Here is a 26,809-nt window from a genome sequence, read left to right on the forward strand (position 1 = left end):
GACCCAGGTTGGGCAGACTCAGGACCCCAGACTCGGGGTTAACTTGTTGGGGACGGAGGACATAGGTATGGGCCAGAAAACTGTAGCACGTGGATGGAGGCGCTGGGAAAGCGGGGAGTTGGACATGAGGTAAAAATTAGGGCTCCAAGCCAGAGGGTCACAGTGTGGGAAGAAGCTGGAAGTAAACGGAGGAAAACAGCCCTGAGAGGGGGCCCTGGCCTGCAGAACCTAATGCATTCACCATGCCCAGACTCAGGTCTGCCAGACCGGTTAGCTTTTGACCCATCTGTCTGTCAGGTGACCAACAGTGGGGGGCCACTCACGAGCAGCCTGGACCACTACAGTGAAAAGAAGCAGTCCAGAGTTTACAGAGGAGGCCAGAGGGAGAGTCTGTTTCAATGCTTTATTGACAGTTGGAAACAAACCCATCAAACTGGAGGTGAGGGCATCCCAGAAGCCCAGGAGGCAAGGGGTTTGCATTTTGTCCCCTCTACTTAAAAAATTTTTAATTAAATGCATTTTAGCAAAAGTGATTAAAAAAGAAAAGGTCAAAGCCCCAGATGTCAGCTAGCAAGGAGGTGGCTCAGGGAAGGACCAGACCCTGTACCAGTCTTCTCAGAAAGTAGCCCGGGAGCTGCCACTGCTCCTTCAGACACAAGCTCTAGCAACCCAAACCATCCTCCCTGCCACAAGGGGCCCCGGGACCAGCCTTTGCATTCCCTAAACCCCCATGCTCTGGCGACTCTAATTCTGGGTCAAGCCTGGACAGGATCACTCAATCTCTGGAGCCTTGGGGGGGGGGGGGGGGGGCTGAAAGGGGCTAAGGAGGACAAGAAAGTGACCCTAAGCCAGAGACTCTGAGCTTACTGAGGTCTGGGCCACCCAGTCTGACTCATTGCTTACACAGTGGTGGTGGTTGGGGGTGGGCAACCCTGTGCCCACTTCTCAACATCCACTTAGCATCTGCACATTTGGCTTGATAATTTAATACATTCATGAGAAGACAGGATTGGAGCTCTTGCTATGGTGTGGCCCGGGCCAACCGGAGAAATTCTCTTGCCCCAGAACTGATGCTAGGGAAGGGTCTGCCTTGGCCTCAGGGTTTAGTCTTGAGGGATGGGGCCAACACCTAGGCCATGTTCAGGAATGCTTGAACCTACCATCAAAGCCTCTCTTATTTTGGACGGGGAAGGGGACCAAAGTAATTTTTTCTTAAAAAATTTTTTTCATATAAAAATAGATCCATTTGCAAAACAATTTCTCAGCCAGGAGGCTCCACCTCCCATTTCCTTGGATGGAGGGGGTGAGGTGTTGGGATGGTCACACTACAGCCCACACTCCGAATGAGATGCACCAAAGCTCTGGGGAAGGCATGGGGGAGGGGGGCTCAGTTGCAGGGTGGAGATGCGGGGGGGGGGGGGGGGGGGGCTGGTGCAGAGGGCCCAGGGAGGCAAGGGCATAAGCATGGCAGCGGGCAGGGGGCGGGCCCCACACTGTCGCTACGCCCTGGCTACCTGCCTATGGCTCAGACCTGGGCCACAGTGGGAAGAGGAGAGTGGTTGAGACCCTTTGCCTGGGAGACCTTTCCCAGGAAAGCGGGGGAAAGGGTGGGAGCTGCTTCCTGCTTCTGCAGAAGCAGCTCCCAATGCCACAGCACTAGTAATAAATAACTGCCAGGAGGAAAAGCAGAGGTGACAGCAGAGAAGGGGTCTAGCCCAAAGGGTCACAAGTCCCATGCTATTCTCAGGGCCAGAGACACCACAAAAGAAAAGCACAAATCCAGCAAGATTGACCTAGGGGAAGGCCCACTGGAAAGTGGGGCTGAGAAAGCAGGCTGAGTTCTGTCTGAGACCAGGACCTCTGGATAACATGGAGGAGACAGGGTTAAGGCAGCCAACACGGACCCTGCTTTGGTAATACCACAGCCAGGGATGGCTGGGCCTGGCTGAGGCCACCCTCCACTGCCCTTTCCTTCTGGCCTCCAGGAGCTGAAGCTGTATGTGATGTTCAGAGAGCAGCAGGCCAGACAGACAGACAGGGTCAGGTGGTGGAGTGGCCACTGCAGAGGGATAGATACCCCCTGGACCATTTAGGCACATGCTGCAGGTAGACAGTCGAGGCTTCACTTAGGAGCAGCAATGGCCACAGAGCCCAGCTTAGCTTGCACGGCCAACCAGCTCCTTGGCTTCCTCAAGGATTGTGGGGACTCCTTCACTTTTCTTGGGCACCTTAGCAGGACCGGCAGCCATGGCATCATCCTTGGTCAGCTCCGAGGCTAGCAGAGATGTGACTGCACACCCAGCTTTCCTGTTGACTACAAGAGAAGACATGAGATCCTGTCCACAGAAGGCCTGGTTTCTAATCTCTTTACAACTTTACAGCAGGTACTCAGCCAGAAGCCATGCAGTTGTGGCTGCCTTGTCTGGTTCAGAGGTCTTTACAGAAGGAGGAACAGAGACTCAATGTAAAATATACCTCTGGGTGCAAGTGTGAAGGGCTGGACACAGCTGGACAGAAGAGGACTGGAGAGGCTGGGGAGATAGCCCAGCAGTTAAGAACAGTGGCTGCTCTTGCAGAGGACCTGGGTTTGGTTCCCAGCACCTGTATGGCAACTCACTATCAACTGTAACTTCAGTTCCAGGGAACCCAATGCCCTTTTCTGGCCTCCATGGGCACCAGGCATGCATGGGATGCATACATATAAATGTATGCAAAACATTCATACACATAAAATAAATAAATCTTAAAAAAAAAAAAAAGAACTGGGTTTAAGTGTTGGCTATGTCATGTATCAAGAGAAACACAGTACTCAGAGTTCACTTTTCTCCTTTAGGTTTGTTGGAATTAAATATGTTAAAGCTTAGTATACAGTATTACTATTTGTCTAGGCATTCCACAGAAAGCTTGTGGGTGAGACTATAAGGCTGCTTTGGAAGGCTTGTTCTAGCAAAAGGGAGCGTTTAGTTGGTTTGTGAGGGGTTCTTGCAGGACTGCAGCCACTAACTGTCATCACATGCACACCACACTCCCATGCCTTTTTCTAACAACCCAAGTCCACATGCCTGGCTCCTTCTCACCTCTTCAGGGTGTACCACGTATGTGTGCATATACACACTGGGGAGTGAAATGAAAAAATGTATGCCCGAGAAGGCCAAGGATAACCAAGAGGGAAATCCTAGAAAGAAACTCAGCCCAACTGCTCATTTATAACTTCATACTTGGAACCCCAGTATCCTCAACAGGAAGACAGCTTCTTGGGACTGTGCCTATCACATGACAACCACCTAGTTCCATGCCCTTTTAAGCAGCATGTAGAGACTACTGCATATATACTGAGCAATGTGGGGTTTTAAAAGCCAGACATAAAACGCTATAGATGCTATAAATCAATGCACAGTTTAGAAAAAATCCACAGAGACAGAAGGTAGACTAACAGGAGAAGAGGGTATGGTGGCTCACCCCTGTAACCCCAGTACTCAGGAGGCTGAGGCAACAGAATTCTTAGTTGAAGGCCGGCATACTTAGAGGCTAGCCTCAGCTATGAGACCCTGTCTCAAAATTTCTAAATAAGCAACTAGAGACGGGTAACAAATACCTCTTGCTCCTGCCAAAGTTTTTAATTAAAGTGCAAGTCAGGGGCTGGTGATATGGCTCAAGTGAATAAAGGTACTTGACTCCAAGCATGGTACCAAGCCATGGCATGTGTGTGCACGTATGAACGCACATGCACACACATTAAAAAGTCAATGTCCGTACCTGGAACAACAACCACCAATTCAATACCAGGCACTGATGGAGGGGAGAACCCAAGTTACTGCTACTCCCCAGAGAGGGAGGTTTACTGTGATGTGAGCACCACAGTTTGTACAAGCACTGAAACACCATCAGAGACTCCTTAAAAATACACACAACTTCTATGCGTAAGTTAAAAAGTAATTGCTAATGGATATGGGGCTTCTTTTGGAGATGCTAAAAAAAATATTTTAAAATATAACAATGGTGACCGTTGCACAGTCTTGTGACAGTCTCCAAACTGTATACCTAAGAATGGTGACATAAGAGGAAAAAAACAAAGGCTGGGGTGTGGTAGCCCACACCTTTAGTCTTAACACTTGGGAGTCTGAAACAGGCAGATCTCTGTGAGTTCTGGGCCAACCCAGACTACATAGAGAGTTCCAGAAAAGCCAGGGCTCCACGGTGAGACCATCTATCCTGGGACCTCGGGAAAGCAGGAGTGGAGAAGGACCAGGGACAGGCACAGCACCACCGACTGAAGGCTGCAGGGTGGGCCAGTCCAGAGGGGCCACAAACAAGGTTTCGGCTCTGCGCCAGCAAAAAGCTTTAGGTAAGCGGAAGCCAAACCGGGAAAGAGAGCCCAAGCCTTGCCCAGGACTGGCCGTCTCAGGGCAGAGCCATGACCCAACGCTACTGTTTTTACACACGCAGAGGCTGCCCACAGGTCGGGCAGGGAGCACACAATCCGTCCACAGATTACCAACTTAGAGGTCTCCTCCTCCTCCTCCTCCCAAGGGCACAAAGAGTTGTCTACCAAGAGGAGAAAGAACAGTCAAAATCCTGCTGACAGCAGGTGGGGGTAGGGGGTGCAGATCACAGGTGTGTGTGTGTGTGTGTGTGTGTGTGTGTGTGTGTGTGTGTGTGAGAGAGAGAGAGAGAGACCTACACGCTCAAGGGCTTCACCAGGTGAATTAACTTGGGGAACTTGTGGAGGCAAACCACTGCCTCGGTAACTGACTGTGAGGATGTGTGTGCTTTTCCGACTTCCCCTCTCAGTCTCTCCTCAGAGGTGCGCCTTTCCACTCTTCTGAAGCACTCACTTCTCCAGGACCCCACTGTCATACCAGAAACATGGTGGTCCAGTCTCTCTTCACTGCAACTACACATGAGTATGTACACACATGTGCACATCCATCTAACTCTAGTGAGCGAACTCGCGCAACTGACTCTAGACTGTGAATACCTGCAATGGAGCAGCACAGATGTCGGAGTTCCAGGGCAGCAAGCCTAAGCTCTGCTTTCTTTGACGGCTTCCTCTGAGACTCCCTGTTGTACCTAATCCTACAGTGTTTCAGGATATTTCTATGCTCACTAGATCTCTGATTCATTACATGTGTCCTAAGAACCCGAGGAACATGGCAGACAGGGAAAACAGCACAATTTCCTCTTTAAGCCTTGAAAGTAAGCACATTAGGGATGGACAAGAAGTGATCCAAGGTTAAGAATGAGAAAGCTTGGGCCGGGCGGTGGTGGCGCACACCTTTAATCCCAGCACTCGGGAGGCACAGCCAGGTGGATCTCTGTGAGTTCAAGGCCAGCCTGGTCTACAGAGTGAGATCCAGGACAGGCTCCAAAACTATACGAGAAGCCCTGTCTCAAAACTCCCTCCACGCCCCCCAAAAGAAAACTCTTGTTCCAACTGATGAAAAGAACCCCAGCATCCCAGTTTCTGATCACCATTATGCTGAGCAGACTAAACCATCAGGAAAATTGACTTCCTCCCTCTGTAAGACTACTGAGTCCTTATAGTAGCCACAGAAACAGGTCAGTGTTTGTACAGGATCTGGGACAATTACTAACTAGGAGAATGGGCCCACAGATTTGGGTGTAGAGGTGGAGTCTGAGAAAATGGTCCAAGTCAGAATCCTAGAAGGTAGGAATAAACAAGATAAGCAACTAAGGAAAACCTGAGAAGTAATACTAAGAGCACAGCTCAATTAGGAAAAGTTCAATGGTTCAGGAAAAAAAATCCTGAGACAGGAGCTCTGAACTGCCGCTAAAGAGGAAGTGCTCTTGTTAAAAGGCTTCCTCAGGGAAGAGGGAACTAGGACAGATGGGACAGTCATTATCATCCTAATAACTCATCATTGTCTGAAACTACACTAATTATACCTCTTGTCCTAGTTTTATAAAACTGGGGACAGCAGTGATAAGGAACACTCTTTCCAGACAAGGGGTCATCAGAAAACCTCCCTGGGTACAATTTTACCGTCCCCAGAACTCTCTTTGCAATAATCCCATGCCAGAGTTTTCTGGCCCAAATAGAGGGCACTGTCATTTCCTGTCCAATAATACAGGCTTAGTGGGAAGAAGCCTGGACTTGGACTCACAAAAGCAGGATACAGTTCTAGCTTTATTATTAGGTTTGGGATCATAATTTTTAAAAAAAATTTTCTGTGTAGCCCTGGCTGTCCTGGAACTGGCTCTGTAGACCAGGCTGGCCTTGAACTCTTAAGATCCAACCTAGGATAGGCAGGGTAGATACTAATCAATAGAAGGGTCTTTAGTCTTCTCAAGGCTCTAACACAGACCTTGATTAGCATAAATGGAGTTTATGCTAATCTGGGAGACAGCAGAGGAAGACTCCAGAGAGATTTCTTTCTTGACTTTCATTCTAGTATGTAAGTGGCCTACTACAATTCAGGCTTGGAGATAAAGTTGAGTCATTAAAACCACAAGCTGACTCAATCACAGCTGGAAATAGCAGCTGTAATACAATCACAAGGATTCTTCCCCTCGACACTCAAGCCATTGTTCTCCCACACTGCAGACCACAGCAATTTACATGTTCCTTTAATGAACCAGCCCTGATAGTAACTCTCCTCTTCCAACTCTTCAATGGGTCTTTGTATCCCGGTCACTCCTTCATGTCTCTAGAGACTGGAAGACTTTAACATTTCTGGAGGCTCTAGGGAAAAAGCTAGTGTCTTTGAATAGAGACAGCTGCCTCTGGGAATGGGAAAGACTGAGGCAGATAAGCCTGACAGTTTTCTGGTTCTTTGGCTCTCAGCACTTGGTCATGAGCAGTGGTTCTCAATCTCGGGATCTTAACCCATTTCGGGTGTGTGTGTGTGTGTCGTATATCGGTTATCCCACATGTCAGATATTTATATTTCAATTCATAACAGTAGCAAAACTGCAGTTATGCAGTAGCAACAAAATAACTTTAGGGTTGTGGTCACCATAACACGAGGAACCATGTTAAAGGGCTGCAACATTAGGAAGGGTGAGAACCACTGGTCATGAGGAGAGTCAAGAGGCAGCCAGACCAAGACCAGAGCAGCAGGGTCCAGCAGCCCCGGAGGGAGCTTGAGACAGACCCCTGGAGCTGCTGCACTTCGAGAACGGGGCCTTCAAAACTCCAATCTTTTTCTTTGAAGGAAAGATCCTAACTCCTTGGCAAGCCACTCTGACGCCATTTTCTGTGACGTTGGATGTGAGGCCACACCCTTTAGACGATGTGAAAGTACCCAGGTCTAAAACTCTCGCAGAGTAACTAGATGTGTTAGAGAGTCTCTCAGATGTTTGGTGAACTCAGTAAACCAGATCAAAAAGACAAAATTACAAGCTGACTTAAACTATGCAGTCCTGTTTCCAACTTCTTTTAATTTCAGTATTTCCTGTACGTCCCCTAGAATTGTCTTTCTAACTGGGAGATAGTACCCTGACTAACTCAGTTTCTCTATTGAAAAGGTAGTTCTGACAAAATCCTTTTTTTCCTTTACAACCAAGTCCTGGTTTTTCACTAGGAAAGCAGTAGAGAATGGGGCATCCCCAGTAGAGGGAAGTCACTGACGCCTGGCTGCTTGTACAGGAAGCATCTGGGTCTCTAGTACAATTCCCAGAAAAAGGCTTAAGAGGGAATTCCCCACCAAAGTCTGAAGCAGGCTGGGCTTAGTTAAGAGGGTCATGGAAGACAGTACAGTGAGAAGCACGGCACTTTTGATGGGCAGGAAACAGTGCTGAGAGAACCTCTACAAAAGCTCAACACCAAAGGAGTGCTGTTAGCTGAAAGACTGGATGTCCTAATCAGAGTTCTACGCCCTTCACACCCGCTTCTCCTGCCTTGAGACCCTGCTCTCAGCAAACCGTTCCGGCCAGCAGAGTTTACATGGGTAGTACAATCTGAGCCAGCACAGTTTACATGGGTAGTACAATCTGAGCCTGCACAGTTTACATGGGTAGTACAATCTGAGCCTGCACAGTTTACACGGGTAGTACAATCTGAGCCTGCACAGTTTACATGGGTGGTACAATCTGAGCCTGCACAGTTTACATGGGTAGTACAATCTGAGCCAGCACAGTTTACATGGGTAGTACAATCTGAGCCTGCGAGGCAGGTGTGCTGGGCACCAGAGGTCCCAGGGACATCACCGTAGCCATCTTCTCTCTAGAGCAGCTTCCAAGTGAAGCTCCTATCAGATGTGTCTACAGAGCTGCCAGCAAATGGGGACAGGCTTTAACTCTGCACAGAGATGCTTCTGCTGTAGCTCTTACCCTCTGACAGAAAGAAGCCATCACATCTAGGCCTCCAAAGGGTCCCAGCGTGGACTTGCTAATGTGCGAGGAAGAGGCCCAGATAATCCATTCTCAGTGCACAGAAACGGGAAGTTTCTAAACCCCAGAACATCACTTGCTCTTTAGGCCTCCACTAGCATGACCAGGAGCAGAGTCCCCACACCCCTCCAATACCCAATTAGGCTCCATTTGTTTACTTACCTTGACGGGGCCCTCTCTTCCGTCGGAATGCTGCCCCTGACTGCAGAGCTTCTAGAAGACTGTCCATCACACCTGTCTCATCTCCCTCTGTCATGAACAAAGACAGGTGTAAATTCGTCAGCCAGAGCAGCATAGCAAATATCAAGCTGCACATGAACTGCACGGTTGCTGCATGGCTCTCCCTCCCTCACGCTGGCTGACAGCTCAAAACAGATAAGAAAGCTTCAACCTCTCAAGTCCCACAGACCTTTGTTTACTTTACTTGTGTTTTTTAAAAAATGCCTGAAAACTCGCTGCCTGTTAGTGCGAACCCTGAGGTACTTCTTGCAATGTCATCCTACCCACATTAATCAGGACCAGCACACAGACTCCTAGGACTGTCTAACTCCAAGATCTGAGTAGGCAGAGACACAGTTATGAACCAAAAGGCAGCTGTGCTGGGCAAGATAACCGTGCCTGTAATCCCAGCACTTGGGAGGTGGAAGCAGGAAGATGTGGAGTTCAAGGCTAGCCTGGGCTACGTAGGAAGAATTGTATGTCTGTGTGTGTGTGGGGGGGGGGGGGGGGTTGGTCTGCAAAGCACCTATTGTAACTATTATCAGCCCCAGTGTTTCACTCCCGTTTGTATGAACCACTGAGAGCTCAGGCTTCAGAGGAGGGTTAAAGGAAGAGAGCCCACTGGTCAAGACTCAATTTCACGTAACTACTGCTTACAGTGGTTATATCTTGCTGAAGACAGCTCTGCATGTAAAAGCTGAAAGCAGCTTGGCTGGAATGCAAAGAGTTAATGTAGAATTCCAGTTCTAGCCAGGCTCAGTTTCCATGGCAACAGCTCAGGATAGTGAAATCTGACACTGAAATCCCAAGGAGCTGGTTGGCTACTAGCTGAAGACTAGGGCCCATTACTACCAGCGCCACCTGCTGGCTGAACATCACCAGTGCAGCTGACCTACATTCCATTTCATTTGCCTGACCCAGGCACTCGGAATAGGGTAAGGTCCACTACGCCACCTGCTGGCTGGGCTATAGCTCTTATCCCAAATGCTATTTGGTTCTCCACCTTGCTCCCATTACATCCTATGCAATGTAGAAGGGGGAAAGCCCTGGAGGCCCAGGGAGAATAGGGAGGGAAATGAGGGATACCTGGCATGAACTTTTAAGTGTTACGAGAACAAAGTTGTTGGCCTAAATACAAGTGAGGTAAGGTCAAGGAACTACTCTGAAGGTCTCTGGGCTCAAACCTTGCTAGTCTCTACTGTTTGTGCTCAGTACATTTTTAAGACTTGTCAGCCCCAAGAACCCCTCACTTCAGAGGCTCACAGCCCTTCAGATCAGCACAGGGCCATGTGCTGCATATGCGGCATTTACTGTATTTCCGCTGCCCTCAGGAGTAGTGGGGGGCAGGGATCCTCAGCAGGAAAGAAGCAGAGACAGGAAACAGAGGGCCAGTAATTGAGACCATATGCTCAAACAAAGACATGTTTCTGCTGGAGAGAGAGAGTGGCCAGCTTTTCACCCCCTTCCAGAAGTTCAATCCATTTATGATCTCAGATGTGCATACAACATGCTAAGTGGTAATAGGAACGCCGTACTGGTAAAGTAAGAAGAAAGGAGAGTAACTACAAGATGGGAGGAGTCAGGGAAACGTTTTGGGAACCCAAAATATTGAGCAGCAGGAATGAGAACAGGTCAGGGAACATTTTGGACAGGCAGAAGGAAAGAGTAGGTGTGACAGTAATTCCCAAATCACAAGGGCGATGAGACATACTACAAGAGCCAGGAAGGAGAGGAAAAATTAACCACGTTAAAATCCAGCACCAGGAGCTTGGCTGCAGAAGGCTGACAAAAACCATTTGCCATGGCCTACGTTTAGACCCGGGCACTCCGCCCTGGTTAGCTCTAGGTTCTCGACCGACGCCTCCAACGCCCTGCACAGCCGCACCTGCGTTCATGTCGATGAGCTGCTCCCGCTTCTGCTGCTTCTCCAGCCGCTCCTTCTCCGCCTTCTCCTTGGCTAGTTTAGCTCTCCGCATCTTTTCTTCCGTTTCCCGGCGCTTCTGATTCTCCTTGACTGCTTGCTGAAGCACCGAGTGGAGGGGAGGAGACATGGACACACATCGCCAGATGGAGGATATGTGGGCAAGTGTAAACCCACCAATAGCCATTAGGAACCCCATGGAAAGTTAGCAGTTCACCCCTGCTCACCAAAAACATATTTCTAAAGTTGTGCAGGTCCATAAAGAACTCTTCCACAGACAACTTCTTTGGGTCAAAGACGAAATAGTCACCCAGCTCCTTATATAGAGTCTCCATGTTGGAGTGCATCATCCGTAGCTTGTTATACTGTTCCTGTGCATCCTTCACAAAGCTGTGCAGCCAGGGAGTAAAGGACCAAGACCAAGAAGTAGACCCAGGCCAGAGGACCAGTCAAAGATGTAGAATGGGCTGTGCAGCGAACGCCATATAGTACTGCTCATGACAGAGAACAGAAGCACTCTAAATATTCAGTGTAACAAACCATAAGCTATGGCTTACCTATACAATAGAAATTGCATAGACTACTATAGACACGTGGCTGAGACATGCAGATAAAGCTACATGATGCAGTTTCTGTGTAAAACAAACAATGAGTGTAAATCAGAACGTGGTGGTGGTTACCTCTGTGAAAGGGTGTGTCTATGGCAGCAATGGGGCATGGAGTAGGGACTCAGGTGGGTATGTTCATAAAGGGAACAGGGCACAGAGCAGGGACTCAGGGATTTGTAGTTTACCTGCAAGGTTTGCTTTCCCTTCTATAGTAAGTTTAAAAATTGTGTATTTACTGGAAAGAAAAAAATCAAAGGTGAAAACTAAATATTGCCATCATCTATCTATCCTACTCCCCAGAGAAGACTTTCCTTTCCTTGGGATCAAGTCCTCTAAAGAAAGGATATAGTCATTTTCTCAACAAACTTGTCCTTTTCGTCTGTGGCAGCTGGGAAATTCTGAACATCACGTTCCACATCAGCGATCTGTTTCCTCATCTGATCTAAGTTCTTCTGCAAGTTCTCAGCAGAAACTAGAGGAGAGAAAGAGAAGAACTTACTGGCATCCCGAGCTCTCTTATCCCCCCTTGCAGGCACCCTGCTTAGGTCCTTCCCTTTCTCCTCTATGCTCGCTCCTCTAGCCTGCACATGCTCTCTGACTCACACGCTGGTTTGGATCTTTGCAGTGAAAGCGTGATTATTTGCTAACTGAACTTGCTACCTTCACACTCTACAATACTAGCAGAAGCAGACTTCCTATCATTTCAAAAGCACCCATGGAATCCCCTGAGACCTTGGTCTCATTTATTTCAGGTTAACAGGGTTTCAGAGGGAGACATAGGTAGGAACCCAGAAGCAGGGTGGACGGCTGTCTCATTTCAACCAGACAATGAGGCCGAATGCCTGTCAGTCTGTCTTTCAGAATGACAAAAGCTGTGGACCTAGCCGGACAGCACCTGCCTTCCAGCATGCGTGTGCACGTGCGTACGTGTGCATGTGGTATTCCAAGGAAAGGAAAAGGCACTTCCTCTTGTACACAGGCTGTCTTCAGCCTCACACTCCTCCCTGAACCTTAGACACCTAAGTACCTAAACTCCTTTATTCTCACTTAAAACCAGCTGCACTGAAAATGATTTAAAGTCTATACAGTGTCTTATTTCTTTCCCCATGTAGAGACTTTTAGGGCTCAGGACCACCTTTTTAAGAACAATTTTCAAATTACATTTGTTTATTTGTGTGTGTGTGTGTGTGTGTGTGTGAGTGCCGTGGGTTTGGGGGGGGGGGGTGCTGGTTTAGGTGGTTGGTTCTCTCCTTCCACGATGTCGGTCCCAGGGACTGAGTTCAGGTTGGAAGGCTTGGCAGCAAGCACCTTCTAGCTTTGCCCTATACTGCCTTACCTCGGCTGGCTTTCTCTACGTGGGCAAGCTCATCAGGAAACTTGAGGACGTCAGGGTAGTCATTCTCACATAACTCAGCCAGGAAATGCAACAAAGTCATCTTCTGATCTGCGGACTTGGTGTCTCGGAGCTTGGGGTGAGAGGAGAATTGTTAGTCCTGGCTTGCCTCCAATCACCTTAGGCCAATACTGGGCTCAGGCAGCCTTCCCTCTGCCATCCCGTCTAACCCCATGGCTCACCTTACAGAGGAAGCTGATATTGAAGCCAAAAGCCCCAGCATTCCTGGAGCCAGCATTCATATAGTTTCCAACAAGCAGTGTGATCTCCAGGAGGCTGGAGAAGCTCTCGCTCTTACGCAGCTCCTCACATGCAGCAGTGACAGACACGATCTCTGGCTTGATATTCTCAACTTGCTCACTGAATTGTAGCTTGAAGAGAATGGCATTGAGGCGAGGCCGAAGACGGGGCACTGTGCCCATCTAATGGGGAAGGCAAGAAGTTCCATTATGGAGCTAATGGAGAGAGACATCAAAAAATACAAGCTGAGTCTCCTCTGGGAGGTTGGGGCTCCAGAGCAAGGGGGTGGAGTTGAGGAGAGACACAGAGACATTGATTGACTCAAAGATTCAAAATAGATCAGAGGCAAGGAGGAAGTGCCCAGGCTGGTCTCCAGAGGGCAGGGAATAAAGGAGTTGGAAGACTGCTCTTGGCTTCACTCACCACCACACCAAACTGCTCTGATTCAGCCAGATCATCATACTCATCCTTCAGTTCAGAAAGCATTTTTAACTGCTCTGGTTCTGGCATCTGTTTAATGAGGTTCTGGAAAAGAGAGTAAATGCATGTGGGGTGAGCTGAAAACCTGACTCTAAGTTCCATACTCTGCCCAATGATAATGAAGGAAGCACGGGGGGCAGGGCAGCTTGTGAGATGGGAAGATTCCTGAGTCTGCTGAGCTAACCTGCCCACCAGGGACACAGCTTCAGCCAGCATTTTGAGTCACAACTGCTAGAAGACGCTCCTGCTCACCAAGCGAGGAGGAGAGGCTGGTGTACAGCTGTGCAGAGGAGCCAGCTCTGGCAGGACCTCCCTGTTACTTACCTGGATCATAGATTCAGTGAGAACAGCCTCATTCACCTCCAGGATAACGTTCTTAATCTCTTGGTAGGGCATGCGGAAGGAACCCAAAAAGATTGCTGCCAGAGAATGAGAGAGAAAGACAGGTTCTTCTTATCTTCTTCCCCATTCCAGACCCCCCTGGAAGCCCACTCTACCCAGGCAGCTGAAATCCCAGCCCGAGTCCAGTGTTCCAGCTCCTATTGTCACCCATTCCCACACACAAGCCACATAACGCCACACAGCAACTCCACTGCTTAGCACATTCGACAAACACCGTGCCTGTGATCACAGAATCTCAGAGCCACTCACCTCCTTGTTTAGACCCCCTCTCCTACAAAGCTGCCATTTGCCTTGACCTGTTCGTTCTTAAAACAGCCAAGCCCCACTCCTAAGAAGCACACCCTGTACTTCCAGTTCCCCCACATTCTAATCTGACCCTCAGCTTTAACAAGAGTCCTCTCTCGGGGCTGGAGAGATGCTCAAAGGCTAAGGCACTGGCTGCTCTTGCAGAGGGCTTGGGTTGGTTCCCAGCACTACATGGCAGCTGACGACCATCTGTAACCAGTTCCTACAGACCCAGCCTTCTCTTCAGGCCTCCTCAGGCTCTAGGTATACATCCATACATGCAGGTAAAACACTTACACATAGAAAACCAAGTCTATAAGCAGCTCTTTCCCTTGACTACACACCTCAGCTTCTCTATCTGACCCTAGGTAGCCCTGGCTGTCCTAGTGCTGGGATTAAAGTTGTGTGTGTTACCATAGCCGGCTCTTAAGGTGACCCTAACATTGTTTCCTTCAGCATGTGCAGTCAAGTCTATCTTAAAAAATCTTCTTTGACTCAATGTTCTCTTCTAATATCAACATCTGTTTTTTTTTTCTTTATAGCCTTCTGAAAACATAGTCATCTATTTTTTTCACTATTAGAACTTCCACCTATTATATATATCCTCACAAAGCCAGCGAAAAGACAGCAATCAGTGGGTACACTCTAGAGAAGGTCTTACCTTGTCTCCTGACTCAAATCTACTAGCCACTCTGTGCTTGGTGAACTTGCCTCATTCAGCATATTGATCATCTCATTAGTTTAAAACAGCTCATCTTCCTTCCTAGTCAGAAACTGAGCCTGAAAATCGTTGTCAAAGCAGCCTTCCCAAAGACTCCATAATGCTGTAACAGTCACTGTGCTGATGAAAATCTCCGCAGTAACTCCCACAGCTGGAACAGTCTGCAGTTCTGACTGTCCCGAGTCATCTCAGGCACATGGGCTCACCCCTCCTGAAGGGAGCTAGTCCTCCCTTCACTTAACTCCCGGACAGGTTCAACCCGTTTTAAACGGTACCTTCTCGAGAACGCTCTTGGCCTTCCTTCAGCACTCACCATGTGGCAAGGAAGCCTTCGTGCTAGTGCTTGCCTAGGTATTCTAGCACACCCTTAGGGTGGCAGTCACCTCCAGCCACTTTTGTTTCCTGTCTCCACAGACACGTAGGTCAAGAGGACAGAGACTGTCTGACTTGGCTTTGCATTTTTAGGATTAAACAGGCACTTCTGCCTCCTAGACTGTTCTACTCTAGAACAGTCTAATCCTATGCCCTCCTCCCTAGTTCTGAGGAACTGAAACAGGGTCTGGGGTGCGCTAAGCTAATACCCTACCGCTAACGACACCCCCGACCCTCAACTCTTTGGCTTTTTTCCCTTTCATTTTGCAGAGTGAGCACAGATTTATTACGGAAAAGTGAGAAAGAACTCACATGAGCGGAAGGGGTCATGAAGGAGAAAGAATGGCCCCCATTCCTTTCTAAGCTGTTTCCCATCTTAATATCATTTCACTGAGAAAAATAATGTATTACATTATAGTCTTTCTTCTATCGTTTTCTAAAATAACAATCACTCATGCATTATCTTCCTAGACACACTCTTAGGAACAGAAATTAACATTACTTTAGTCTCCATAAAAAGACATCACTAGCCAGATAGTGGTGGCGCACACCTTTAATCCCAGCACTCTGGAGGCAGAGGCAGGCGGATCTCATTCGAGGCCAGCCTGGTCTACAGAGTGAGTTCCAGGAGAGCCAGGACTGTTAGACAGAGAAACCCTGAATTGAAAAAACCAAACCAACCCCCCCACCCCACCTCCCGGCCACAAAACAACACCACAGACTTTCATTTAGCAATACCTATACATATTAAATTAAGGTTATATGGTCAAACATAATATAAAAACTATGCTTGCTTCTGAAGCATATACCACAACTGGAATGGTCAGCATGGTCCTGTGCAAGAAGGACATGCACATTTATGGAGCATTACTTAATTTTTAGTGTGAAATTTTTGTTCGTTTGTTTTTTGAGATAGCATTTCTGTAGCCCTGGCTGTCTTGGAACTAGTGCTGTAGACCAGGCTGGCCTCAAACTCACAGAGATCCGCCTGCCTCTGCCTCCCGGAGCAAAGGGAGAAAATGTATGTATGTGTGTGTGTGTGTGTGTGTGTGTGTGTGTGTATACACACACACACACACACACACACTTACTGTCTCACTATATCACTCTGAATGTACCTATAAATATGTATACTAGTTTGGGTGACTTTTGGGCAAGTCATAACATTTGAATCTTAAGTTTTCTCATGTGGAAAAATAAAGACAGTAACTATAAGATTATGAACGAGCTTATGGAATATATACTCTTTCATTTATACAACACGACTAACATGTACCTAATAGAACCTGTCACATGCCAGACTCTCAAATAATTGTGACCAAAAGAATCAGTATCTGTATTACTCAGCATAAAGGAGGCACAGACTAGTTCTCAGTCCAGGTGGCAAGTCAGAACAGAAGAAACACAGTACCATATGCTTTACTCTCTGGGGTTACCATCCTACTCTGACAAGCACAAGATTTACCTCCCTTCTTCTAAATGTAAATAATTTTAGTTTAACTGAAGCCACAATAGCAGCTGCGTTCCTTATCAGAGGCAGAAGGAAACTCACTGAGGCCGAAACCCTGCGGGAGACATCCTGTTGACATAAGGAAAAGTAGGACTTCGAAAGAAGTTTGCCAGGCATGGTAGTGTCCACTAAAACTCCAGCACTCAGAAGCTGAAGCAGGAGGACTGTCAGTTCAAGGACAGCCAAGCTACATAGCAAGATCACATCTCAACCCTTCCCAACCCCCAGGAAAATAAAATAAAAAAGGAAACTCCTTAGCTCCATAACTAGACACATTCCTAAAACCTTCACCTGCTTCCTTGACATAAAGCTGGATACCTGTCAACCCTGCTGTGCTACTGAACCATCTGATGAGATACTGAAGCCTCACCGTGCACTGCCTGGCACAGAGCAGGAATTCAACAAGAGGCATTTCACATGGAGGGACCTTAGACTCAGACAAAGTACGTTCTTACAGGAACACCTTCACAATATTAGAAGCTGGGATCACAAGAATTACTCACAGAGATTCTGGGCTGTCTTTGAGTCCAACACTTTTAGCTCTTTTACTTTTTTCTTTTGCACAGATTTCTTTTCTTCTCCACCTTCTTGATCCTTCTTGGCTAGTGAGGGAAATCAGAAAAACACCATTAAGAATAAACCACCTTTGTGCATTACTGCATTAGAACTGTCCTGGCAGTTTTTACTTCCTCTCTGTCTCTCCATTATACTCCTTCAAGGCTAATCTCATGAGCCACTCTTCTATAGCTAAATGCCCCCACAAGAATATCTTCTTTGCATTTCTTCTCTTCAATAGTTATCAATAATGCTTTCCTCCTTAAATAGAATCTACCTACAGGGCACAGCTAACTGTCTGCGAAGAACCAAGAGTAAATATCTTAGGTGTCAGAAGCCATACGGTCTGTCTCAACTTACAAAGTTATTTTTATTTTGTGTATACTGGTGTCTTACCTACACGTCTGTCTGTGCACCGTGTGTGTGCACTGACTGACCTTGGAGGCCAGAAAAGGATGTCAGATCTTTGCCAGAAAAGGATGTCAGATCTTCTGAAACTGGAGTTACAGACAGCTATGAGCTGCCATGTGGGTGCTGGGAATCGAACCCAGGTCCTCTGAGAGAGGAGCCAGAGCTCTTAGCTGCATCCCACCCCCATCTCAATTTTTCAGATCCACTATTGTAGCATGAATGTCTGTGCTCTAAAAAAACTTCATTCATTCAAAAACATTCTGTGATATAGCTTACTAACTAACCCCTATACTAAGCGTCTCCTACAGTTACCCTTTTATGCCTAATAAAAAGTTTAACTATCTCTCAAAATCTGGATTGAACACTACTTTCCCTGTAAAAATGGTTTTAGTTTCTCCAGCTGCTGCTGATCTCTTAATCACTGTTGAGTTTAAACAAAAAGAAGTATAATAAACTCCTTTCCTTCCACACTCCTCTTCACTATTCAAAGCAACATACCCACCCCTTCCCACAAGTCTTCCCCAATAAATGTACCCACTCTCTGCTAATTTTCACTCTATTTTTGATCTGTACCTTATTCAATATTTTTCAATGTTTCATGACATATATGTATCATCTTGATTTTTTTTAAAGCCTGTGTTCCTTCAAGTTCGGAGATTTTCTCATCTCATTTCAAATTCTCATCTCCATTTTGAGCTTTAAGGATACAGGCAAAATATTTCATTATCATTTCTTCAAGAGTTAACTATAGCAAAATTCACTACAAATGATCAGCACTAGCTCTTGAGGAGGGCTGAGCAGTGCTCAGAAAAGGAAAAAGGGACCATACTGGGTAGACGAAACTGTAAAATATTGTCGTATACTGGAAGAAATAGGGACTGTACTAGCAGTTATAACTGTAAAATACTGTCGTATACTGGAAGAAATAGGGACTGTACTAGCAGATATAATTGTAAAATACTGTCATATACTGGAGGAAACAGAGGCTGTACTGGGTAGGTAAAACTGTAAAATACTGTCGTATATTGCAGGAAACAGAGGCTGTACTGGGTAGGCATAACTGTATAATGTAGCGTCAGCTTCTTAGCCATACAGCAATAGCTCTGAAAGTTGAGAAACTAACAAAATCAATTGTTTCTGAGTATAAGAATGGGATTCTTGAGCACAAGAGTGGGAGTATACTTTCGAACATAACACCCTTTTTTGATTGTTTTTGAGATAAGATTTTACTAAATAGCTTTGGCTGACCCAGAACTCTTATTCTGTAGATCTGACTGGCCTCAAACTTTCAACAATTCTCCTACCTCTGCCTTCCAAGTAGTATGATTACAGACATGTACACTAAAGTCTGGCTATAACATACGCCATTTTTATAACATTTGATAGTTAGATCACGTACAAAATATTTGGTAAAAATAATAAAATCAAAGCAATAGCCAAGTTCTATGACAAAAGGCACACAACTATTAAAAAGTCATCCTTGGCCGGGCGGTAGTGGCGCACGCCTTTAATCCCAGCACTCAGGAGGCAGAGCCAGGCAGATCTCTGTGAGTTCGAGGCCAGCCTAGGCTACCAAGTGAGTTCCAGGAAAGGCGCAAAGCTACACAGAGAAACCCTGTCTCCAAAAACCAAAAAAAAAAAAAAAAAAAAAGTCATCCTTGGGCTGGGTGTAGAGGCCAGGAGTAGAGCACAAGGCCTAGTACTGCAGGGGAAAATGCCATTTATCCCTTTGACCTAAGAGTTCCAATTTAAGAAATCAAACTGTTACATATACAAAAAGTCATTAATTCAGCAATAATTACTAAGACCTTAACTTGTGGAGGGTTGTGCTGGGCAACGGAAAATCACAAATGAAAAAGACAAATTAACAAGATAAAGACAAGAATGTGCTTCATTCTAACAAAGTGAAACAGACCCCGCCTTCCAATAGATGAAGAAGTATTATGTCAGATGACGGTAAGTGCTGTGAAAAGAAGACCGAGCAGGGCAGAGAATAGAGACTGGGCAGGGAGATTGATCAAACCTTAGAGAGTGGCTGGGGAATGGCTGACTGAAAAGACGGCATTTGAGTAAAGACCATTAGAAGGTAGGGGTGAGCCTGTGTCAGCTAATCTTGATTGTCAACTTGACTACATCTGGAATCAACAAAAATCCAGGCTGCTGGGGCATGTTTGTGAGAGATTCCCCGCTTCCCCTCGTTGGTTTTTTTTGAGACAGCCCTGGTTGTCCTGAAACTCAACTCTGTAGACCAGGCTGGCCTCAAAGTCAGAGACCCACTTGCCTCTATCTCCTAAGTGCTGGGATTAAAGGTGTGTGCTACCATGCCCAGAAGGTTTACATTTTATGTTTCCAATTTTTTATGTCTAGAGATCTATGTAATTTGATATATGTACCATGTAAGTGCTAAAAAGTCAATAAAATACAGTAGTATAAAGCTAAAATAGAGTGATACTCTGGAAACATGACAAGTGACTACAGAAATAAAGAAATGTCATGAATAGGTGCGATATATTTAGAGTACAAAAACCAACTCACATCAATGAACAAAGCATGCTCTAATTCAGGGACTGGTTAACTTCTGATTAAAGTACTATATAGATGGTGTGCTGGCTAGTGTTGTCTCCTTGACACAAGCTGGAAGCTAGAGTCGTTAGGGAAGGGGAAATCTCAGTTGAGAAAATGCCTCCACCAGACTGGTCAAGCTCATGGTGCATTTTCTTGACTGATGGCTGATGTGGGGGAGCCCAGCTCACTGTGTGCTGACGGTCCTGAGCACTGTAAGAAAGCAGGCTAAGCAAGCCATAAGGAGCAATAGTGTTCCTTCAAGGCTTCTGTTCAGTTCCCGCCTCCACGTTCCTGCCCTGGAAGGTAAAATGAGTCATTCCCTCCCTAGGTTGCTTTTGGTCATAGTGTTTCATCACGCAGTAGAAATCCTAACTAAGGCAGATGACAAGTAACTTAGGTTAGTTAGCTCATCTACTCAGTTCTTTTGGTAAAATATGAAAGTAGTGATCTATTATGACTATTTGAATAGATGGCTGTGATCCAAAAAAACTTTAGTAACTGGCTACAATTGCTGATTCTTGACCTAATCCACAGTGCTGGAACAACTGGCTCTCCACTTCAACAACTGAAGAAAAGAGAGGCTATGTATTTGAGAGATCAAGGCTAGTACATGGGAAAGTTTAAAGGGAAGAGAAGGAAGGAGAAATGATGTAATTATATTATAATCTCAAAAAAAAAAAAACAAAAACCCTTTCATCATAGTAAGAAATTAAGGTGGTAGACAGACAGTGTGGGGCTGGTGAGATGGCTCCGTGGGTAAAGGCACGTGCCTCCTGGATAGAACCCACATAGCGGAAGGAGAAAACGGATCCTCACAAGCTGCTCTCTGGTCTCCATATGCGTGCCATGGTGCCATGGTACATGTGCACTCCACCACCACACACAGTCCATGTTTTAAACAAAAGATAGTCTGGCATGACATTAAAAAATATTCCAATATAATGAAAATAATCAAATAAATATAGAAAGAAATGACAACTGAAAAGAGAGTGATCTACAAATGCCGGTTTAATGTTCAGAGAAGCACTCTGAACACACGGAACAGCTGCTGAAGTGGTGAATTGATCAGGGAAGTAAAGGGACCAAACACTGGAGGACGGCTTCAACACAAACCTGACGCCTCTGTGGGCAAGGAGGGATCTACTTCTGCCCACAGGAAGGAGTGCGTACGGCTCTCGTCAGTAAGCTGGGAATCCAAAAGGACTCATCTGGAGTGTGAATGGGAACCTAGAAATGGTAAACCAGGGCACACCAGGAGTGCCAAAACAACAGACACGTCCTGGCACAGCTCGACCCTAACTCAATTCTCCTTCTAGAGAACTCTGCAAAACCTTTTCCAGACAGTGTTAACATCATCTGCAGCTGCTACAATTTTTTACGTACAATATGTAGCTTTAAATCAGATTTACAAGGTATGAAAAAAAAAAAAAGTATCCAAATTCGAAGGGGAAAAAATCCAATTAACAGACACAATATGACCCAGATAATGGAGTAAGTACACAAGGATTTATAGCCATACTTAGTCATTCGTGGTGGAGGCTCATACCTTGTGCTGGTTGGTTTTTATCAACTTGACACAAACTTAGACACATCTGATGTCAATTGAGAAATGCTTTCATCAGATCACCTGTAGGCAAGTCTGCAGAGCATTTTCTTCATTAATGATTGCTGTGTCTGGCTCACAGTGGGCGGTACCACCTCTGGGTAGGTGGTCCTGGGTTGTATAAGAAAGCAGGCTGAGCAAGCTATGGAAGGCAAGCTATAAAGAACAAGCCAGTAAGCAGTGTTCCTCCATGGTCTCTGCCTCAGTTCATGCCTCCAGGTTCCCGCCCTGAATTCCCTTCAGGAAGGACTGTAGGACAGATAACAAAGCCTTTCCTCCCCAAAGTGCTTTGTGGTCACACTGTTTATGACAGCAACAGAAACTAAAGTAAGACACATCTATAATCCACCACTAGACGGGCTGAGACAGAACTACCACTATGAGCGCTCAAGGCCAGTCACAGCCACAAAATTGAGATTCTTTCTTTAAATAAATAAATACTTAAAAACAAACCAAAATAACTATAGGTAATATATTCAAAAAAATTGGGGTGGTGAAAAAGAAAAAAGAAAAGAAAAACTCAGAAGGAATGCATGAGGTAAGTAGTGAAAACCCAGTTCTGGTGGTGTGCTGGTTAGTCACCTGAAAGAAGGGAACCTTAACTGAAGGGTCCTCTGTCTCATCAGACTGCCTGCAGGTAAGTCTGTGCGGCATTTTCTTCATTACTAATGTGGGAAGGCCCAGACCACTGTGGGTGGTACCCCCCTCGGACAGTATAAGGAAGCAGGCTGACCGCACAGGGAGAGCAGTTAGGAAGCTGCACTCACTCCTCCATGGTTTCTGCTTCAGTTCCTGCCTGAGCTCCTGCCCCAACTCCCTCTCATGATGGACTCTAAGCTGTAAAATGAAATAAACCCTCTCCCACTCAAGTTGGTTTTGGTCAGTGTTTTATTTTGGCAACAGAAAGCAACTAGAGGAAGCTGGGTGGTGGTGGCATACACTTTTAATCCCAGCACTTGGGAGGCAGAGGCAGGCAGATCTCTGTGAGTTCAAGGCCAGCCTGGTCTACAAAGTGAGCTCCAGGACAGCCAAGGCTATAAAGAGAAACCCTGTCTTGAAAAACCAAAAAGAAAAGAAAGCAACTAGAGGAGAAACTGGTACCAGAAACGTGGGATTACTGTGATGGGGCTGGCCATGTGGTTTTAGGAGGGTTGTGGAAGGGTTTTGGAGCTAAGGGCTGGAAAAAAAATCCACTGAGTGCCGAGAGAAACGCAGATTATGGAGACCTGACTTGTGAAGTTTTGAGGGAAGACTGAAAGTCCCTCAAGACTATTGTGGTCATTCCTGGACTATTTTATATTAAGAATCTGTGGTTTCTGTTTAACTGGAGCTGAAGAATCAGGTGTGATTAACAGGAAACCAGCATCACTACAATAAAACCTTTGCTTTACTGGGACAATTGCTACTGGTTAGCCAGGGCTGAAAAATCATCTGTGATTAAAAGGAGACCAGAATCACTGAGGTGAAATCCAGGAAATCTTTCCTCAGCACACAGACGCTGTGGTCCAGAGTGACAAAGGCTGCATCTCAAACTAGCACCTGCACTTGGCAATGTCTAGAGTCTCCTAAATGACAATGGTTTGGAAAGCATGAGCGGTCATGGAGAGCAGCTGAGGCTTAGCACTGTGAGAAGCCAGGAGAGGCATTGGTCAAGCGTGGCCTCAGCTGCAGGAGACTCAGAATGAGATACCAAGACTGTGGGTTGAGCACCAAGGACAGCAGCAAGTGTGGCATGGAGCCAGCCTGAGCCTATGAAACAAGCTACGTGTGCTGTGCGTGGCAGAGCTGGAGAGATGAGGTTACTCAAGCCCCTTGGAGCTCAGAAATTCATGAGTGAGTCTCAGATGTCAGACACTGAGCTATTTACACTGCTGAATTTTGGTTTTGCTTTGACTGTAACTATACCCTGGTTCATCCCTTTTGAAATCAGTATATAAACTTATTTCACAGGAACCCATAGTTAAGAGACTTTGGATTTCTAAAGATAGCCTGGATTTTTAAATAGCTTGAGTTTTTACAAGACTGTGGGATTTTTAAAAGCTGGACTGCATACTATATTATGATACTAATGTGCCATCTTGGAAATAAACAAGAAAGGTAATGGTTGAATAGTAACATGTTTGTGTATCAAATTGAGAAGGAGTCAATTGTGCAAGTTAGTTTCTGTCAACTTGACACAAATCTGGATTATCTGAAAAGAGGGAACTTTAATTGAGAGATTACCTCCATTAAGAGTGCATGCAGGTAAGTCTGTGGGAGCATTTACTGATTAATGACTGATGTGGGAGAGAACAGCCCACAATGGACAGGAGGTCCTGGATGATGCAGCAAACTAAGCAAGCCATGAACAGAAGCCAGTAAGCAGCACTCTTTCATGGTCTTTGCTTCAGTTCCTGCCTCCACTTTCCTTCCTGATGGATTATAAGCTGTAGGATGAAATGAACCCTTTCCTCCCCAAGTTGCTTTTGGTCATGGTACTTATCACCCCAATAGAAAGCAAACTAGGATAAATGTCATTTCAAACAATGGTGAAAATTATCATTTTTATTAGTGTATAGTAAGTCAAATGTGCATGTTGTCTAGGCTACCCACTAGAAGGATAGCAAAAAGGTAAGAGAAATACAAAATAAATTTTAAAGTAATCCATAAGAAGGCAAGAATGAAAATAAGGACAAGGAAAATCAAACAGAAAATAAGCAGAGATGCAGAATAGACCAGCTCAAAAGAATTAAATGCATTTCTATGAAAAGATGAAAACTGACCAAACATATTAAGTACACACTTCTTACAAGAGATGCGTTAAAGACAGAAACATATACCAAGGGTGAAACAGGGGCAGAAGACATGCCCATTATAAGAAAATATTGGCAAAAAAGAAAGCTGCCGCTAGACTAGTATCAGACAGAAATATCTTCTCTAATAACTCTGAACAAACTCATGTTATAATGATACAGGGCAAATCCACAAGGAAGACAGAATAATTCTAAATTGAATGCATTAAACAACTTAGTTTCAAAATAAAAAAAGGAACTGCTTACTGTTCACTTTTTTTTTTTTTTTTTTTTTTTGGTTTTTTGAGACAGGGTTTCTCTGTGTAGCTTTGCGCCTTTCCTGGGACTCACTTGGTAGCCCAGGCTGGCCTCGAACTCACAGAGATCCGCCTGGCTCTGCCTCCCAAGTGCTGGGATTAAAGGCGTGCGCCACCACCGCCCGGCCCTTACTGTTCACTTTAAGAGGAGGTGGGACTTGGGAAAATGGAGCCTAAAAATGAATCTGACTAAAGTCTCATGCAATAACCAACTTTATTCAGAGCATCGGGCAATTAATACTCTAAGGGTTAAGAAGAATCACGCAAGTAAAGTTCTCATGAATACAAGCTGTATACAATCACACATGGCAAAAACATGTTTTTCCATAGAGGCATATAATGTCAGCAGCAAGCAATAATAACTCACTCTTATCTACTACACTTAAGAAGGGTGAGAAAACATATTCCAAGAACAATACTTTTAACTTGTTTTCTTGGAGTTTTCTCACAAGCACTTAGAATTCTTCTCATGTCTCCATTCTTGGACCATGTTCCGACAGGAACAAACAGATGAAAGTATTAACATCCTTATTATAGTAACTACCAAAACAAGCAACCATTTGGAAATGCTGGCACATACTTGCAATTCAAGCATTCTAAAGGCTAAGGCAAAAAAGGACTGTGAGACCAAGGCCGGCCTGGGCTGTATGTAAATCAAACAAACTGTCTTAGTTAGGGTTACTATTGCTGTGATGAAACACCATGACCAAAAGCAAACTTGGGGAGGAAAGGGTTTATTTCACTCACAGTTTCATAAAATAGTTCATCATCAAAAGCAGTGAGGGCAGGAACCTGGAGGCAGGAGCTGATGCAGAGGCCATGGATGGGTGCTGCTTACTGGCTTGCTCAGCCTGCTTTCTTACAGAAGTCCAGGATGGTACCACCCACAATGGGCTAGGCCCTCCCACATCAATCACTAATGAAGAAAACGCATTACAGCCAGATCTTTTGGAGACATTTTCTCAAGTGAGGCTCCATCCTCTCTGATGACTCTAGATTGTGTCAAGTTGACATAAAACCAGCCAGTACACAAATACATAAAATCCTCCCCAAAACAAAACAAATTGATAATAATACATCAAAAATGACAAAATACCTTTTTTGTGTATATATAGCATATAGCACAAGATTTACAACATGCTGGGTGAATATCAGGCCTGAGCAAATTTCAAAGGATAACAATCATAGCCATCATTCCAAGTATGTTACCTGACCACAGAATTCAGTTAAAAGGTAACTAGAAAATTCCCAACGATTTGGACACTGAAGAAAAATTAAATGACTCTGGAGCCAGGCAGGATATCAAATCAGACAACAGAAAATAATTTAAATGGGATGAAATCAACATACGATATGGAACAACAGAACACATGGGGAAAAAAAAACAATGGTAGATTTAAGCCCAGGTGTTTCAAATAAGTATGTTAGACAGAAACAGGTAACATTTTGTAATTAAGATCAATTGTATCTATATTCCACGTCTTCTGCTATGTGGTGCCTTCAGCTGCAGGGGGACTCTGTCAAACCACCAGAAGGCCAGCATCAGATATGGTCCAGTGGAGCAAAACCCTCCCAGCCCTAGAATAATCTTTGTTCCTCCCATAAGACTGGGAGACAAGATTTTGCTTCATACTCTGTTGAGGCTTTAGTGTCAAATGCCTGGCATATAATACATTCTTAATAAATAAAGATCGGAACTGTCAGTTGGACTTGTTTATAAGGGGACAAAAATCTATTTAGGGCCAATGAGATGGCTCAGTGGGTAAAGCAATTAGCATTCATTGTGAGGACCCGAGCTGGGTCCCTAGAATCCAGGCAAAGCCAGACATGGTATCAAGAGTCTATAATCCCAGTTCTCCACAGCAAGGTAACAGATGGGGATGGGAGAACCCTCGGAAGTTTGCAAGCCAGCTAGACTGACATAAACAGTATGGAACAACAAGAGAGCCTGGCTCAAATAAGGCAGAAGGTGGAGGTCAACATGCAAGGCTGTCCTCTGAGGTGTGTGTGTGCGTGCACACACACACACGGGGGGGGGGGGGGGGGGGGATTGATTTAGAAAATTTCCTAGGTTAAATACAGAT

The 26,809-nt window shown here is 45.5% G+C and overlaps 2 protein-coding genes across 2 annotated transcripts in view; both read right to left on the reverse strand.

Annotated features, from left to right (window-relative positions):
- Window positions 1-389: 389 nt before the first annotated feature.
- On the reverse strand, window positions 390-10,901 carry LOC131895667 (protein diaphanous homolog 1-like). Its single transcript, XM_059246145.1, has 4 exons — window positions 10,720-10,901; window positions 10,457-10,592; window positions 8,515-8,601; window positions 390-2,314 (listed from the first exon to the last, which is right to left on the reverse strand). The coding sequence occupies exons 1-4, from the start codon at window positions 10,840-10,842 to the stop codon at window positions 2,157-2,159; spliced, it is 504 nt and encodes a 167-aa protein (XP_059102128.1). The 5' UTR covers window positions 10,843-10,901; the 3' UTR covers window positions 390-2,156.
- A 484-nt stretch (window positions 10,902-11,385) lies between these two features.
- The window catches only part of LOC131895666 (protein diaphanous homolog 1-like), a 31,753-nt gene continuing 16,329 nt past the window's right edge, over window positions 11,386-26,809 (reverse strand). Inside the window, exons 2-7 of the mRNA XM_059246144.1 lie at window positions 17,007-17,105; window positions 13,538-13,632; window positions 13,157-13,258; window positions 12,676-12,915; window positions 12,437-12,566; window positions 11,386-11,572 (exon numbers count right to left, since the gene is read on the reverse strand). Coding sequence (XP_059102127.1) covers window positions 11,433-11,572; window positions 12,437-12,566; window positions 12,676-12,915; window positions 13,157-13,258; window positions 13,538-13,632; window positions 17,007-17,105 — 806 coding nt within the window. The 3' untranslated portion in view covers window positions 11,386-11,432. The remainder of the gene's footprint in view (window positions 11,573-12,436; window positions 12,567-12,675; window positions 12,916-13,156; window positions 13,259-13,537; window positions 13,633-17,006; window positions 17,106-26,809) is intronic.

The sequence above is a fragment of the Peromyscus eremicus genome, chromosome 19 (assembly GCF_949786415.1).
Source record: "Peromyscus eremicus chromosome 19, PerEre_H2_v1, whole genome shotgun sequence".
NCBI lineage: Eukaryota > Metazoa > Chordata > Mammalia > Rodentia > Cricetidae > Peromyscus > Peromyscus eremicus.